General features: G+C 37.4%; 1 protein-coding gene across 3 annotated transcripts in view; it reads right to left on the bottom strand.

Moving 5' to 3' along the window:
* Nucleotides 1-17,054, bottom strand: part of LIN52 (lin-52 DREAM MuvB core complex component) — a 111,501-nt gene that overhangs the window by 93,243 nt on the left and 1,204 nt on the right. For 2 of the 3 annotated variants that reach the window (XM_077909971.1, XM_077909972.1), the window contains exons 2-5: nt 14,085-14,159; nt 12,630-12,667; nt 7,191-7,257; nt 5,427-5,510 (exon numbers count right to left, since the gene is read on the bottom strand). In XM_077909971.1, the coding sequence (XP_077766097.1) occupies nt 5,427-5,510; nt 7,191-7,257; nt 12,630-12,667; nt 14,085-14,159 (264 nt within the window). Of the gene's footprint in view, nt 1-5,426; nt 5,511-7,190; nt 7,258-12,629; nt 12,668-14,084; nt 14,160-14,413; nt 14,629-17,054 lie in introns of those variants that run through there. The other variant, XM_077909970.1, reaches the window with a different exon arrangement.

The raw sequence follows: 17,054 nt of genomic DNA, 5'->3' as shown, positions 1-17,054 counted from the left end.
ATGAAAAGGAAAGACTGGTAAAAGAGGTAAATCTGAGACTAAAGAGCGAAGGAAGAATAGAAGTTCTAATATTAGAAATAGGTCAGGGAGAGCTTTCTGAAAAAAGAATAGCATGTATGGAATTAAGATGGGCAAGTGTTACAGGAAAAGTAAATATTTCTCTTTATTTTAAGATTTATTTATTTATTCATGAGAGAGAGAAAGAGAGAGAGACAGAGAGAGAGAGAGGCAGAGACATAAGCAGAAGGAGAAGCAGGCTCCCCACAGGAAGCCCTATGTGGGACCCAATCCCGGACCCTGGGATCATGACCTGAGCCCAAGGCAGGCGCCCAACTGCTGAGCCACTCAGGGGTCCCGGAAAAGTGAATATCTCAAATGGGAATGATACATGGTGTTTTTTAAGGAGAGAAGTAATAAAACTAGTCACTAAGCTAGGTCTAGAGGGAAGAGGATTTTGAATGCCATGCTAGAATATGAATTTGATTGCATGGTCTGTAAAGTACTACTAATGACTTATGAGCAAAGGACAAAAAAAGCAAATGATACTTTAGAAAGATTAATCTGAGGATAAACAAGATGGCCTGGAATGGGGTTGTTGAGAAGCAGGGAGACCGGTTAGAGACTGCAATAGTTCTGGCAAAACAGGAAGGACACTAAACTCAGAAATTACAGAAATGAAATTCTTTATATGATAAGGCAGTTTACAATTTTTCATATTTCATGGGAACTTCACATTAACTAACTGCTCAAATCAAGCCAAGGGACCCCAATCATGACAAGCTATATATAAATGCCTATACCAAAAAAAAAAATCACTGCACTCCAAAATATCCACACCAACAGGGTTGAGACATAATCATGTATCAAATCAAAGGGCCTGGTTCATCTTCCAAAAGACACAATCTAGTTACTATCAGCTCTAGAAGGTACACATTATTTCAATACTAACATATAACAATGCTCCAGGGAAGTGACAAACAATCATGTTTTGAGGACAAATATTCTTTGCATTTTTTTTCTTTCCATCATCTTTATCAGTGCAGATAATTTGCATGAAAACAGGATCACTGGTCCTTGGGGATTCATCAGTTCCTATTGCTTATTTTTCATCCATGTCATCCTCTCAATTAATGCAGCAAAGAGGATTGAGACATTGAAACACCAGATTAGGGTGTCAAGTAAATGTCAACCCCTAGAGTAGATGAATAATCTGTAAGGACAAAAAAAGATCTTCCTTTTATGCAAATACACTATATACAATAAAACAAAGAGAGACTGTAGTCAAGAAGTCCAATACATAACAACATGAATCTTTCCAATTCTATTAGCTAAAACTAATTTTTTAAGATTATTTATTTATTTATTTATTTATTTATTTATTTATTTATTTATTTATTTATTCATGAGACACACAGAGAGAGAGAGGCAGAGACACAGGCAGAGGTAGAAGCAGGCTCCATGCAGGGAGCCCAATGTGGGACTCGATCCTGGGATCAGGCCCTATGCCGAAGGCAGAGTTTCATCCATTGAGCCACCCAGGTGTCCCCTAAAACTATTTTCTATATGTCAGTTAATTTGTTGTAATCAGGGAAAATGACAGTAAGTTGCAAAGCACTGCTACAGAAATTGAAATAAGGCTGAATTTTGAACCAGAAAATAATTCTGAAAAGTCTCAGCTGTTCTCATGGGACTCATGTGGCAGAAATGAGCATTTCTGTTGCAGAACTTTGGTTCAGTGCTTAAGGTAGTTGAGTTTGGTGACTCCAAGTACTCACCTCCAATGTTTTAAGTTTTAAAGATACTTGGGATGCCTGGGTGGCTCAGCAGTTGAACATCTGCCTTTGGCTCAGGGCATGATCCCACGGTCCCAGGATAGAGTCCCGCATGGGGCTCCCTGCATGGAGCCTGCTTCTGTGTCTCTCATGAATAAATAAATAAAACCTTTTAAAAAAAGTTTTAAAAATACAAAACACTGAATAGTAATAACGTTTTTAACTGTGTGGATTAAAAACTAAAACAAACCACATCAAGTTTCTGATTCTGTGGAAAGCCATTAAAATGAACTTTACTAAAAAAATAAAAATAAAAAATAATAAAAAATAAATAAAATGAACTTTACTAATGTTTAAGGGGGAACTCTTTTTTCTAAATTTTTTTTTTTTTTAATTTTTATTTATTTGTGATAGTCACAGAGAGAGAGAGAGAATGAGGCAGAGACACAGGCAGAGGGAGAAGCAGGCTCCATGCACCGGGAGCCTGACGTGGGATTCGATCCCGGGTCTCCAGGATCACGCCCTGGGCCAAAGGCAGGCGCCAAACCGCTGCACCACCCAGGGATCCCGGAACTCTTTTTTCTAAAAGCTGATAAAGAGAAAGAATAATTTATCCTGTAGAAAAAGCTTTCAAGGTAATAATAAATAGTTGATAAGATAAAGTCCTTTATAGAAAAATATAGAAAAATTTTAGCTAATAACAAAAAAATGACAGAATGAGAGGATTACCATCTGGCAACCTAAAATAAAACAGGGGATCTCAGCAGTTATCAAACGTTGCTAAAACTCTTGTGTAAGGCTGATGGAGAATTTTACAATGAATAATCAGGCTAGGGCAGCCCTGGTGGCCCAGCGGTTTAGGGCCACCTTCAGCCCAGGGTGCGATCCTAGAGACTCAGGATCAAGTCCCACGTCAGGCTCCTTGCACGGAGCCTGCTTCTCCTTCTGCCTCTCTCTCTCTGTCTCTCTTTCTCTCTCTCTCTGTCATGAATAAATAAATAAAATCTTTAAAAAAAAATCAGGCTAATGATGCCTTTGTCAACTAATTAATTTTAACATCACAAAGAGAAATAGATAGACATGATGTATCTTCTGATGGATGTACACAATACCACTTATGAAATGGCCAAAATAAAAAAAAAAAGTCAAGCCGTATCTGTGCAAGCTTCTAGATCTAACTACCAGGAAATAAAAAGGGATAAATGAACATATTCAACACTACCACAGAAATATAACAAAATTCAGAAAGTGGAAAATTCTACAGAATAACTAGGTTTAATAAATGGTAAGGGAAGATAAAAGGCAGGTGGAACTATGACAGATTAGAGAGACTTAAGAGATGTATCAACCAAATACAGTGTATGAACCTTATTTAGAACCTGATTCTAACAAACCGACTGTATAAAAACAATTATAACTCAAACTGGGAAATCCAAATCCTGATTAGCTATTTGATGATATTAAGTAAGTTTGTTAAAAATGTTTAGGCATACTAGTGGAATTGTGGTTAAATCTAAAAAGGCGAGGGAAGGAAACAGAACTTGTGTTTTGGTAATATATATGTAATTACTGGCCAACGAGGTAATATAATACCTAAGATTTGCTTTAAAATAATTATGGGAGGTTGTATAAGTAAACAGATTGGCCGATGGTTGACTATGGAAGCTGGGTCATGGCAACATGAGGTCATTCTTCTAGTCTCTCTACTTTGATATATGTTTAAAACTCTCCATAATAAAAAATGGGAAAAATCTTACTTTTCCCAAAAGGAAGGCAGAAAAAAAAAACTAATCAGAGGAAATATAGCAACTTCAACTACAACTAACTAGAGATAATACTATTGATAAATACATTTGGCAATATAACATCTTCTTGGGCAGCTCAGGTGGCTCAGTGGTTTAGTGCCGCCTTCAGCTCAGAGTCTGATCCTGAAGACCCAGGATCGAGTTCCACATCAGGCTCCCTGCATGGAGCCTGCTTCTCCCTCTCCCTGTGTCTCTGCCTCTCTCTCTCTCTCTCTGTGTGTGTCTCTCATTAATAAATAAAAAAACAAAACAAAACAACAATAAAAAAATCTTCTTGATATAATGAGCATAAAATTTATAAAGAAAAACTGACACAGAGAAATAAAGGATTATTATTATTACAGCATTTACTACCTAGAGCTAGTAACAGAATCAACTTCTATATTATACCAACCTAGCATTCATGAATTTAATAATCACAGACTTGACTTTTCATTATAAACCCTGGAAGTCCATGACATACATGGTAAATGTTAACTTTGCCGACGCATAAATTTTAATCATGAAAAATAAATGGCCAGTAACACGGAAGAGAGTTAGGTAACAATGAGTGAACCTAGTAGACCACTAGCAACCATATCTCAAAGCAGTTTGTTGTTTCCTGCTCCTTGATTCATGAAGTGATTAAAAAAACATTTTCTTGGTAAAAGAAGGCCAACTATTAATGACAGTGATGGAAATATAGAAAAGATAAAGAGGCCTAAGGAAGTGATGACTTTTAATCAAAAATTAGAAGTTTTAAATGATATTTTAAAGTGAAATATTGAATTTGGCAGTAATTTAAATCAACAATGTGAACAAATCCTCTATATGCTCTATAAATCAACAATTTATGAAATTGTTTTTGGGATTGTTCTAATCAGGGCAAAACTTGCATGTTTAAAGAAAGTTATAAGCTAGTACAGCCTCTCACAATTGTGGATTCATGAAGGTGTCAGGAAGTACCCATTGAGAACAAAGTTCTAACCACTATATGTTGAGTTTCTCTTTCATTTACAAAGTGAGAATTTCTACAATTTCTTTTCCAGTTTTACAATGAACACAGTATGGAAAGAAATATAATCTATAAAGAAGTAAGTTACACTAAAAGAATGAAGAGTAGACAGGAATAAATGAGAAGTTTTAAAATTATTACTCATGACAATAGACTATGTTCTTGGCCTGCTATATGGCCCTTTATTTGGGGAACCAATCCTTCCTCCCATTCCACATGATTTGGATTAGACTAACCCCTCTAATCTGTGTCTGCATCCTGAACCCAGGCTTGACCCATTAAAGTACTCTAGGCTAACTGGCTAAAGGATTGGTTCTAAGATAGGTACGTGAGTCAAGATGGTATAGAATGAGTCCTCCCCAGGATCTTTCTTTTGGAATGTTCAGAAAAGATGGTTCTTTATTTTGGGATTATGAAATTTAAATACATATAAACTGGAGCTACTTTTGGCCACCTTCCCCACCTCGAGATGCAAAACAAAAGCAAAAACAAGAGCACATCCCAATGATATTATTAAAGGTCAAACATCTAGATACCCTTAAAGCTACTTCTACACCTGAAATTTTGATTTATGTGAACTAATGAGGTCCCTCTTTAGCTTAAGCTACTTTGATTTGACATTCTATTGCTTTAAACTAATAAGGCTTCCAATATACTTTTATTGTACAGAGAAAAATAACTTGTTACTGAGTAAACTTAGTAATTATTCCAGTATACTATACCATAAAAAGGCACTCTAGATTACAGTGACTTCTTACCTTCACAATGCCTAGTAAAGATCTTTTTAAATTATAGCTAGCACTCATTAGGAAATACACAACATGCAACCCTGAAAAATGTGATCTGGGTACTCACACTCATCCAGCCCCAGCTGATAGGCCAAGTTCTGTAGGCCTCGTACCTTCTCCATCAGATTAGCTGTGGTGAGGCTCCCCAGTTCTGAAACACAATCATTTGTTTCAATATCATTTCTTTCTACTCTCCTCTAGTAACAACCTATTCAGGTTGCAAATCCTTGCTATAAAAGTTTTCAAGCTTAATTCTTATCTAAGAAGTAGAAAAAGGATCCATATCTCTTCTCATCCAATTATTCCCCTTACACACACAGTGAATTTTTCCTACTGTTGCAAAATGCTTCAGATGAACTTACTTAATGAGAAGAGAGTTAGTATAAATATACAGCAAATTATATTTTATCCCAACGATCCTTTTATAAATTTCATTTTGCCCATCACAGAAGATGAACACACTGTTAAAATATGAAACTTTGTGATCTGACACAGCAGATATTAGTCTGAGAAAGTCTCACAGACTTTCAAAATGGATACTGTCTCCAATATCGTTTGTAAGTCTTCTTATTCCAAATAACAATAAAATAGCAATAAAACACTTACTCTTCCCCATTTCCCTAAGTTTAGAAAAGACTAAATATTAATCCAAACTTTCCCTTCAAACCAAAGTTCTATAAAATTTAAGTTTACCAGATAAAAAGATAGTATACTTTAAATAAAAACTTAGTTCCCAGATTTTCATTTAAATAGCACCCAATTCCTTTTATGTTTAAGGCACAGGTCAATTTGCATGGAACATAACGATATGATCCCTTTTAAAAAATTTAAAGTTTCCTTAGAAAATACACATGCATGAGATGTTATATAAATGTCCATTTGGAACATTTACAACAATGAACCTGAGATGCCCTTGAGACTTAATTTTTCCATGGTTGGAGGAGGGGATCCTCATTTAAGCATTTCATGCAGTACAATGAATTACTTCCGAAATCAAATAAAGATGTTATTTTCTCCCACTTATCATGCCACCCTCATTATCGATATCTGGCATAAGTAGACTTTCACGATCTATTCAGCTACTTAAATACCTCAAGAATGCCAGATTTTTACCTTAATTTCAGTCTATTACTTTACAACCATCATGAATCTTATCACCAGAAAGATGATAAAAATTAAATAAGTAGAGCAAAATCAAGGAAAATTAATGTTTTTTAATTTAAATTTCTACTCTGTGGTTGAGTTCCAAGTCATTTATCAAACAACAATATTCACTACTTACACTATTGTTTATGGGAGAAATTGATGAGATGGAAAGAACTAAAAGACAGGTTTTAACCCACTATGGGGTTATCAATTAATAGTACTGACAACAATACATAGCATTAAATCCTAAGGAAGGCACTTGTGTTAGACTAAGAGACTAGACTTAAAAGATCATTTTAAATTTTAACTCTTTCTAATAAATCTTGGTTAAGTTAACCTCTGAACCTTAGATATCATCATACCTAACTCACATGACCTTTATGAGAATTAAATGGGAAAAATTTATGAGATTTTTTTCGACTATAACATTATACAAAATAAAATTAATATTAAAGGAATTTAGTAGCAGAAGAAATCATGAGTGGGTCCTGAACTGAAAGGATTTATTCACATGGAAAAGTAGAGACAAGCATTCAGACATGAAGAACCATGAATAAGCTTGGTTAAGTTGGCGGTTTGACTGCAGCAAATACTTGTAAGGGAACAGTGAGAGAAAATTGGAAAGGTGTTTTGTAAAGGAACATAAATGTCAGGTGACAAGTCAGAGGTCACCAGCATTGCTTACCTTTCAACATGTCAATGTCATCACGTTCTATTTCAGCCATCCATTTGGGTGGAGAGCTAGTAATAGGCTGTCAGAATATAAGAATATATCCACTCAGATACATACAAAATGTAGAGACCATAATCTTCCTTCTTATATGAAAAGTAGCTGTCACACAACTTTCAGGTTGTTTGAAAATACTGGCAAATGATAATTTCAAAAACCCAGATTTCTCAAGCTTCAGCTATGACCTAAAACCAGTCACCTTGCAAAATAATTCTGCTCATCTTTACAAAAAGCTGATCTCAGAGAAATGATCTTAGAAGAGAGGTCTGACCACAAAAAAAAAAAAAAAAAAAGGCAATGAAAGAAATTACTTGAAATTCAGTTCTGGTAAAAGCCTCCAACTGAACTGTTTGAGACAGTCAGGAGTAACATTCTCTGGCAGAGGGGAAGATTCATAGAAAGATGTCTCTTTTCTCTCCACACAAATGCAGAGGACTATTACTCAGCCATTAAAAAGAATGAAATCTTGGGGTGTCTGCATGGCGCAGTTGGTCGAGCATCCAGCTCTTTGTTTCCCCTCAGGTCATAATCTTATGGGTTGTGGGAGTGAGCCCTCTGGCAGGAAGTCTGCTTTAAGATTCTCTCCCTCTGCTCATCCCCCACTCACATTCACTCTAAGATAAATAAATAAAACCTTAAAAAAAAAAAAAGGAATGCAATCTTGCCATTTATGACAACATGAATAGATCTAGAGGATATTATGCTAAGTCAGACAAGGAAAGACAAATAGCATGATTTCTCTTATATGTGGAATCTGAAAATATAACAAAAAACCAGACTCATGAATACAGAAAACTGGTGGTTGTATTGGAATTAGCAAAATAGGTAAGAGGGATTAAGAGGTACAAACTTGCAGTTATACAGTAAATAAGTCACAGAAATGAAAAGTACAGCATAGAGAATATAGTTGATAATAATGTAATATATATAATTGTTGATTCATTATGTTCTACACCTGAAGCTAATATATGTCAACTATACTTCAATTAAAAATTTTAAAAAAGAGGAAATCCTCAATTTGTGAGAAGACTATAAGGGTCATCACTTCAAATTTTATTATATTGTAGACATTTTAGAAAACTGTAGAATTTTAAGTTATATTCTCATTTCATTTTTTTAAGATTTATTTATTTATTTATGATAGACATAGAGAGAGAGAGAGAGAGAGAGAGCGGCAGAGACACAGGCAGAGGGAGAAGCAGGCTCCATGCCGGGGGCCCGGCGCAGGACTCGATCCCAAGACTCCAGGATCGTGCCCTGGGCCAAAGGCAGGCGCCAGACCGCTGAGCCACCCAGGGATCCTCCTATATTCTCATTTCTGAAAAGTGAACTTAAAAATGTGAAAAAGAGGGATCCCTGGGTGGCTCAGTGGTTTAGTGCCTGCCTTTGGCCCAGGGCGTGATCCTGGGGTCCTGGGATCGAGTCCCACATCGGGCTCCCTGCGTGGAGCCTGCTTCTCCCTCTGCCTGTGTCTCTGTTTCTCTGTGTATCTCTCATGAATAAATAAAATCTTAAAAAAAAAATGTGAAAAAGAGCCCATTCTTGGAATAACTTTGGACAACAGTTTTCAATCCTAGTTACACACAAGAATCATCTATGTAACAAAAAAATACAGATGACCTGGCCACACTCTACATGCATAGATTTAAAATATCAGAGGTGGAAGGAGGATCCAGTGGAGAGAACAGAGCCAATGGCCAATTACATATGTATTTTTTAAAATGTAATACCACCTATTTAGCTTCAAAAACATTTTAGCATCCTAAGCATACAAAAAAGGTAACAAAACATTGCAAATTGTATTTAGTACAGAAGGTTCTTGAACTTTCATTGTTGCACTGGCTCTTTGCTTTACAATGAAGACAATGAAGAGATCTACAATTTGTTTAAAACTACCACACTAGGGATGTCTGCGTAGCTCGCCAGTTGAGTGCCTGCCTTTAGCTCAGGGTGTGATCCCAGGTCCTGGGATTGAGTCCTGGATCATGCTTCCTGCAAGGAGCCTGCTTCTTCCTCTGCCTATGTCTCTGCCTCTCTCTGTGTATCTCTCATGAATAAATAAATAAAATCTTAAAAAAACAAAACAAAACAAAAAAAACTACCACACTAGGAACACCTGGGTGGCTCAATGGGTTAAGCATCTGCTCAGCTTAGTTCATGATCCTGAGATCCTGGGATCAAGCCCCATGTCAGGCTCCCCTGAGTAGGGAGCCCACTTTTCCCTCTTCCTCTGCTGCTCTCCCTGCTTGTGCTCTTTCATGTTCTGTCAAATAAATAATAAAATCTTAAAAAAAAAAAACCCACAAAACTACCACACATTAAAAAAGATCCAAACACTTCTCATGCCAGTGGACCCCCCTCCTTTTCCACAGCTAAGAATGGCAACAGAATGCTATGTTACTATACACAAAAATAAGACATAAAGCTAAATGAACACCCACCACAGGGTCCACAGGTCAAGCCACACAGCACACTTCCCGTTATAACCATTACATATGTATTTTTTAAAAGCTGCAGGACTGCACACAGATGATTCTGTTGTGCAGGCAGGGGTATGGCTGAGAAACATTATGTCAGCTGAGTCTTTTTTTTTTTTTTTTTTTTTAATTAACATGAGTGACCAATGCATCGTGTTACTTAATTTCCAAATCAACAGGATGAAGCAGGTATTATCATCCTCATTTTACAAGGGAAAAAAACTGACGTATAGGAAAATTATAAATCACTTGCCTCTAGATACACAGCTACTGGAGCCAAGATTTAAACCCAGGAAGTCTGGGTTCAGAAACCATTACTCTACACACCTTTCCTAGAAGGCCATTGGTCAAATTTGCCATTTTTACCCACCAGTAGGAAAACAGACTATATCAGGAGATTTTAACCTAGGGTCCTGGGATGATCCTGAACTCCTAGAAACAAAACAGTATGAATGTGCATACTTCTAGGGAAAAGGGGTCGATACATAATCAGATTTTCAAAAAACAGCATATTTTAATAAAAGGTTTTTAAAGATTTTTTAAAAACCTTTTATTTCTAACTCAAAATACTTAGTTGTTACAAATATAATTAACTAAACTGAAAAGTCAGTATGAATGAGAACGTAAGAAAATTAATTTAGTCACTTTCTATTCAATCTACTAGACAAAAGCCAATCTAATACTAATAATTACTATGTACTCTTTATTACATTCTAGGTACAATGCAATGTATTTTACATGCATTATGGCATTTTACACTAAGAATCCTATGAGGTAGTTTCAACACTAAGGCTCAGAAATGTTAGGAAACTGGTTTAGGTCGCAGGCAGCTAAAAGCAGATTCAGGTCTCAAATCCAAGTGTATCTGACTCCAGAGCCCTATATTATTCCGAACTCTTCATGCTTAGGCCTTACTGAATGCTAAGAGTACGGGCTGACTTTCCTATAACCCCAGCTTTTGAATAAATGAGAGTCCACAAAGTCTGACTAACCACTGAACAGATACTCTCAAGGAACCTAAAAGCCACTGGCCCAGAGGGGCTTTAAATATATATATATATTTAACTTTATTTATTTATTTATTTATTTATTTATTTATTTATTTATTTTTAAGGTTTTATTTATTTAGGGGATCCTGGGTGGCTTAGTTGGTTAAGCGTCTGCCTTAGGCTCAGGTCATGATCCCTGGGTCCTGGGATCAAGCCCTGCTTTGGGATCTCTGCTCAGTGGGGAGTCTGCTTCTCCCTCTACCTGCCCCACGCCCCTGCTCGGGTTCTCTCTCACTATCTCTCAAATAAATAAATACTCTTTTTAAAAAATATATTTATTTATTTATTTATTTATTTATAAGATTTATTTATTTATTTATTCAGAAAGAGCGAAAGAGAGGTGGGACTCGATCCCAGGTCTCCAAGATCACATCCCGGGCTGCAGGCGGCGCTAAACTGCTGCGCCACCGGGGCTGCCCCCAAAATATTTTATTTATTTATTTGAGGTGGGGGAGAAGCAGAGGGAGAGGTACAAGCAGAGTGAGTAGCCCAACTCAGGGCTCGATTCCATGATCCCGAGATCATACCTGAGTCAAAATTAAGGGTCATGAGGATCCCTGGGTGGCTCAGTGGTTTAGTGCCTGCCTTCGGCCCAGGGCGTGGTCCTGGAGTCCCAGGATCGGGTCCCATATCGGGCTCCCTGCAGGGAGACTGCTTCTCCCTCTGCCTGTGTTTCTGCCTCTCTCTCTCTCTCTCTGTGTCTCTCACAAATAAATAAATAAAATCTTAAAAAAAAAAAATCAAGGGTCAGCCGCTCAAGGGATTAAGCCACTCCGGTGCCCCTAGGGGGCCTTATTTTCTAACTCAACATCTATAACTCTAACAATAAGTAGAGAATGCTAAGCATATAGCAAGGTACACAAGGTTCTTGAACTATCATTGTTGCAGTGGCTCTTCCCTTTACAGACAACAAGAGTTTTACAGTTTGTTTAAAAACAAAGTTTAAAACTACCTTTAAAAACATTTAAAACTACCACACTACATTAAAAAAGTGAGGGTTTTATTACAAGTCCCCAGTGGCATATTTTACTAGATAGAGCATGAACTCTAGAATAGATATAACCTGCATTCAAATGCTGGTCTGTCACTCACTAGGTCTTGGGCAAGTAATTTCCAAGGTTCCCTTTCAGTTTTAACTGAAAAGTTTTAACACTGGACTCAAATGCTTCTGTATATGATGGTAAGAGTATGGATGCTAGTAATCAGATCAATGGATTCAAAACCTGGTTCTGCCACATATTGCCTATATCCTTGGGTAACCTACTTAACCTCTCTCTCTCTCAGTCCATTTCCTTGACTATAAAATTGGGATAATAATAGTACCTATACCCCACACGGTTTTGTGAAGATTAAATAATATATGTATAGTGCTCAGAACAGTGCTGGGCATATGGTGCTATGTAAGTGCTGCTACCTGATACTATAACCATATTCTCCTGGTTGTGGGAATATAAGAGAATATATGGAGAGTATCTAGCACAGTGAAAGTACAAAAGGTATGGCTCTAATGGATGTCTTCCTTTGCTTTATGATGAATCACTGAGAAATTTCAAAATCCTGTAAGGAGGTATAAGTTAAGGTCACAATGCATCCCATAAACAAAAGGAAAAAAGCTTTAAAATCATGGCATGGGCAAAAAATAATACTGATGTTATATTAACTATTTCAACTAAAACAGAGCATCTGAACAGAGGAAGACATTATCATAAACATGATAATAATATACACGGATTTCCAGGGCTGCAGTTACAAACTGATTTGAAACCTCTGATATTTTGCTTGAAAATAAAGAAATAGGAGATATTTGAACTTTCACTAAAGAGCAAAACACTGGATAAACAATATTAGAGAAGTGAAATATGACTTACACTTTTAAAGGAAGCTGCAAATTCAGCGACACCTGGTACTGAAAAGAAAAAGACACATTATTTATTCAATAAACATTTCAGTGCCCCAGATATAGAGGATCCAAATAATAAGAAAATAGCCTTGCCTTCAAGGAGCTTAAAGTCTGGAAGAGGAGAAAGAGTACTCAGTAACCATAATATTGGTTAAGTGCTCCAAGAAAGATACTAGGCACAATGGGAAGATGGCGGGGGGGGGGGGGGGGGGAGGGGGGGGAGGAAATCTGTATCAGACTGAGGGGGCAGGAAAAGCTTCTTAGAGAAAATAATTCTTCAACCAAACTTGCAAGGATCAGGAATTAGCTGTATCAGAGAATGGGAGATACACTATCTCTTATCAGAAAGTTTAAATTTTTTTAGGTATGCTGTCCTGTCATGGATTGACAATTGGATAATTGTTTATTTAAATGCCCCATGGGAAGAATCACGTTAGAAAATAAAAAGATAAAAAATAGATATTTAAAAATAAAATATTGTTCAACCAATAAAGAAATATGAACTAAAAATAATAAAAATCAGTAATATCCAGGAGCACCTGGTTGCTAGTTGAGCGTCTGACTCTTGATTTTGGCTCAAGTCATGATCTCAGAGTTGTGGGATCAGTCTTGTCAGGCTCTGTGCTCAGTGGGGAGTCTGCTTGGGATTCTCTCTCTCTCTCTCCCGCTGTCCCTCCCCACCCTCTAAATAAATGAATCTTTTTTAAAAAATCAGTAACATCCAATATTGCCTAGTATTTGAGCAAATGGGTACTCTCATACACAACCACTCTCTTCCTTGCACACAAAGACACATGTTGTTTGTAATGTCAAACAGTGGATCTAAGGTTTCCAAATAGGGTAGAAATACATAAACCATAGTATATCTATATAATGAAATACTTTAGGAATGAAATAGATTTACACCTACTAATGTAGAAAGATCCATTAAAAGAGGGAATAAGTTAAGCTGCATTAACTTAACCATGTATATATGACCCCATCATTACATCAAAAAAGCAAAAACAAAAACCCAAACAAACCCAAAAAACCCTGCTGTATACTTTATTAATATGTATGTATTTATTTACCATACAATCATAAAAAAGGCCAAAAGAATTTGTACCAAACTATTAATTGTGAGTTTACAAGACTGAAGGAGGTGAGGAAATACTACTTTATGTACCTCTGTATTGTCTGAACTTATTACAGATGCATTTTTTAAGGGTCTCTATCATAATTTCTTGAGTCAACACTGTGTTCTGAAAAAGTTAAACTACCAAACAGCTAGCCTTAAAATTAGACCACAGAATTCAGTCTCTTCCCTGTGAAGTGAAATCAAAATTTTAACCATTATAGTTTAATAATAACTTCAAAAAATCTCTGTCAAAGTAGCACTGGATTGTCCTACATTGATTCTAATATCAAGAAACCAAAAACTTACATTGTTCAGGCCAAAGGTCTGGTGAGGCACGGTCAAGTTTTTCAAAACTTAGCAAAGATGCTTCCAGATCTGTCCCTAGAACAAAACACCCAGATGAGCCAAAAAGACACAAAACACTTTAATTTACAATATTTCAATCTCAAAGAACACAACAAACTGAACACTCACCTGGAAGTCTAGAAATTTGATTTCTATAGCTACTGATACTACTAGGTCATGATGTTATACAAATAAATTATTCTCCTTTAACAAACTTCACTTTTCTGATCTCTAAAATGGGAGCAACATTTTAGTCAGGTGTTAGGAAAAACAATTATCAACAAACCCACCTGCATCTTCACTCATACTCTTAGAATTTCCCCCAAGTGTCCTTGCTCTCAAGAAAGACAAACTCAGGGATCCCTGGGTGGCGCAGCGGTTTGGCGCCTGCCTTTGGCCCAGGGCGCGATCCTGGAGACCCGGGATCGAATCCCACGTCGGGCTCCCGGTGCATGGAGCCTGTTTCTCCCTCTGACTGGGTCTCTGCCTCTCTCTCTCTCTCTCTCTCTCTGTGACTATCATAAATAAATAAAAATTGAAAAAAAAAAAAAAAAAGAAAGAAAGAAAGACAAACTCCTCTGCAGACCTGTGGAGGTCACTTTCTCTTGCTTTGTCAAAGATATCATCTTGAATAATCTCTCTTGCACAATCAATTTCTACCTTCTCTACTGGCTCAAATTCAACAACAAGCAAGCCTGCTGTAGAATTCCCCTTCTTTGAAAAAAACTCTTTGGTGACCCATTACCTCCTTAACTCCTCCTTCATTACAAAAGTTCTTGAGTATGTGTATCTTGATGTCTCTACGTCCTCACCTCACATTCTCTCCTTAACCCAAGACAATCAGGCTTCTGCTCCTGCATACATAGAAACTGCTGTGGTCAAGGTCATCTATAACCTATGTTGCTAAATCCAGTGGTCACTTCTCTGTTGTCTAATACATGGCTTCTTTGCAGCACACTGACCACTCTCCTTGAAAAACTCCATTTCCAGGGCACCTGTGTGGTTCAGTCAGTTAATCGTCTGACTCTTGGTTTTAGCTCAGGTCATGATGTTAGGGTTGTGAGATCAAGTTCTGTGTCAGGCTCTGTATTCATAATAAATAAATCTTTAAAAAAAAAAAAAGAAAAAGAAAAAGAAAAATTCCACTTCCAGCTTCTGTAAAACCACTATGCTGGTTTTTTTCCTACCTCACGAATTCCTTCTTTACTTTCCTCCACTCAGGTCCCACCCTAGGATGGCTTCACTCTCTACCTAAAGTCTCCTAAGGAGATCTCATCTAGCCCCATAGCATGTACCATCATTTATATGTCAATAACTCCATATTTATATTTCCAGTCCCAGTCCTTCCCAGAACTTCAGAGGTATAGCTAAGAGGCTACTTAGCAAACTTCTCTGCCAGAGCTCTGTTAACTCTTAACATCTCTCTCCATTTACATGTGTGGAAACTTTTCTAATTACGTTCAAAACCATTTCCAGCTTAAGAAGTATCACTGCCATGAACCCCAATTTTTCAAATCAAAACCCAGATATCATCCATCCTTCTATGCCTCCCTTTCCTTCAACCTTCCATTACAATCCATTAGTAAATCCAGTAGTTTCTACCTCCAAAAACACAATGAAACCAAATTAGTTAACTAAGGAAACATCACATCTCTCCCAGACTACTTCAGAAGCTTTTCAACAGTTCTCCCTGCTTTTATTACCCCTTCCCCTCTCTACCCAAACCTATTCTCACAAAGTAGGTAGAACGGATTTTTTCTTTTTCCTCTGGCAAGAAAAATACATTTTCAGAGAGCATCCAGGGCAGCCCCGGTGGGCCAGCGGTTTAGCGCCACCTTCAGCCCGGGGTGTGATCCTGAAGACCCGGGATCGAGTCCCACATCGGGCTCCCTGCATGGAGCCTGCTTCTCCCTCTGCCTGTCTCTCTCTCTCTTTCATGAATAAATAAATAAAATCTTAAAAAGAGAGAGAGAGAGAGAGAGAGAGAGAGAGAGAGAGAGCATCCAGTCAGGAGAAGGAATCTCTCTCTCCTTTTTAAGATTTATTTACTTAGAGAGCGAGAGAGAGAGAGAGAGAGAGAGAGAGAGAGTGTGTGTGTGTAGGGGCCAAGAAAGAATCCTCAAGCCGACTCTCCGCTGAGCATAGAGCCCCAATTGTGACTCAATCCCAGGACTCTGAGATCATGACCTGAACGGAAATCAAGAGTTGGCTGCCTAACTGAGCCACCCAGATGCCCCAAGGAATTTCTTTTTTGACTCTGAACACCCATAATTTCTTATACAGTATGCACCTGTGCTAAAAAAAAAAAAAAAACAACTTAAGATTAAGTTAAACTTAAAACCTAAGACTAATATATTATTTAGGTATATATTCTAAATGGTCTGCTGTTTGCCAGACCCTGTGCTAAACTCTGGGATCCAACTATGAACAAGACAGACTTGAATTTATAAACCAGTATGAAAGGGACAAAGTTAACAGAATAACTACGCTGACAATGAAGGTAACGAGATAGTGAACAACAGTGAAGAGAGGCAACTCTAGATACTGTGTTCTGGGAAACTTCTCTGAGAGGTGACATCTAAAATGAGACCTGACATGATCTCAGGGTTGTCAATCGGAGCCCTGTGTAGGGCTCCAAGCTCAGAGTGGAGTCGGCTTGAGAGTCTTTCCTCCTCCCTCCCTGTCCCCCTCTGCTCCTTCCCCCGCTCTCTCACATACGCTCTCTCTTAAAAAAAAAAAATTATATATAAAATGAAACCTGAAAGTGCAAAAGCATTTACGTGATTGATTAATCTTTTCCTCTTCCAAAGCACCTCGTATTACATCTTTCACAGAGTGGGAACTCAGTAACAGCTCCCCTGGCTTCAATTGCTTTATTCCTGAAATTTCCAAGATTCCTTCCAAACATGAAATGTGTTTGAGGAGGAAAAA

The sequence above is a fragment of the Canis aureus genome, chromosome 9, assembly GCF_053574225.1.
Source record: "Canis aureus isolate CA01 chromosome 9, VMU_Caureus_v.1.0, whole genome shotgun sequence".
Taxonomy (NCBI): domain Eukaryota; kingdom Metazoa; phylum Chordata; class Mammalia; order Carnivora; family Canidae; genus Canis; species Canis aureus.
The sequence above is the reverse complement of the archived record's forward strand: the minus strand, read 5'-3'. Positions and strand labels throughout refer to the sequence as shown.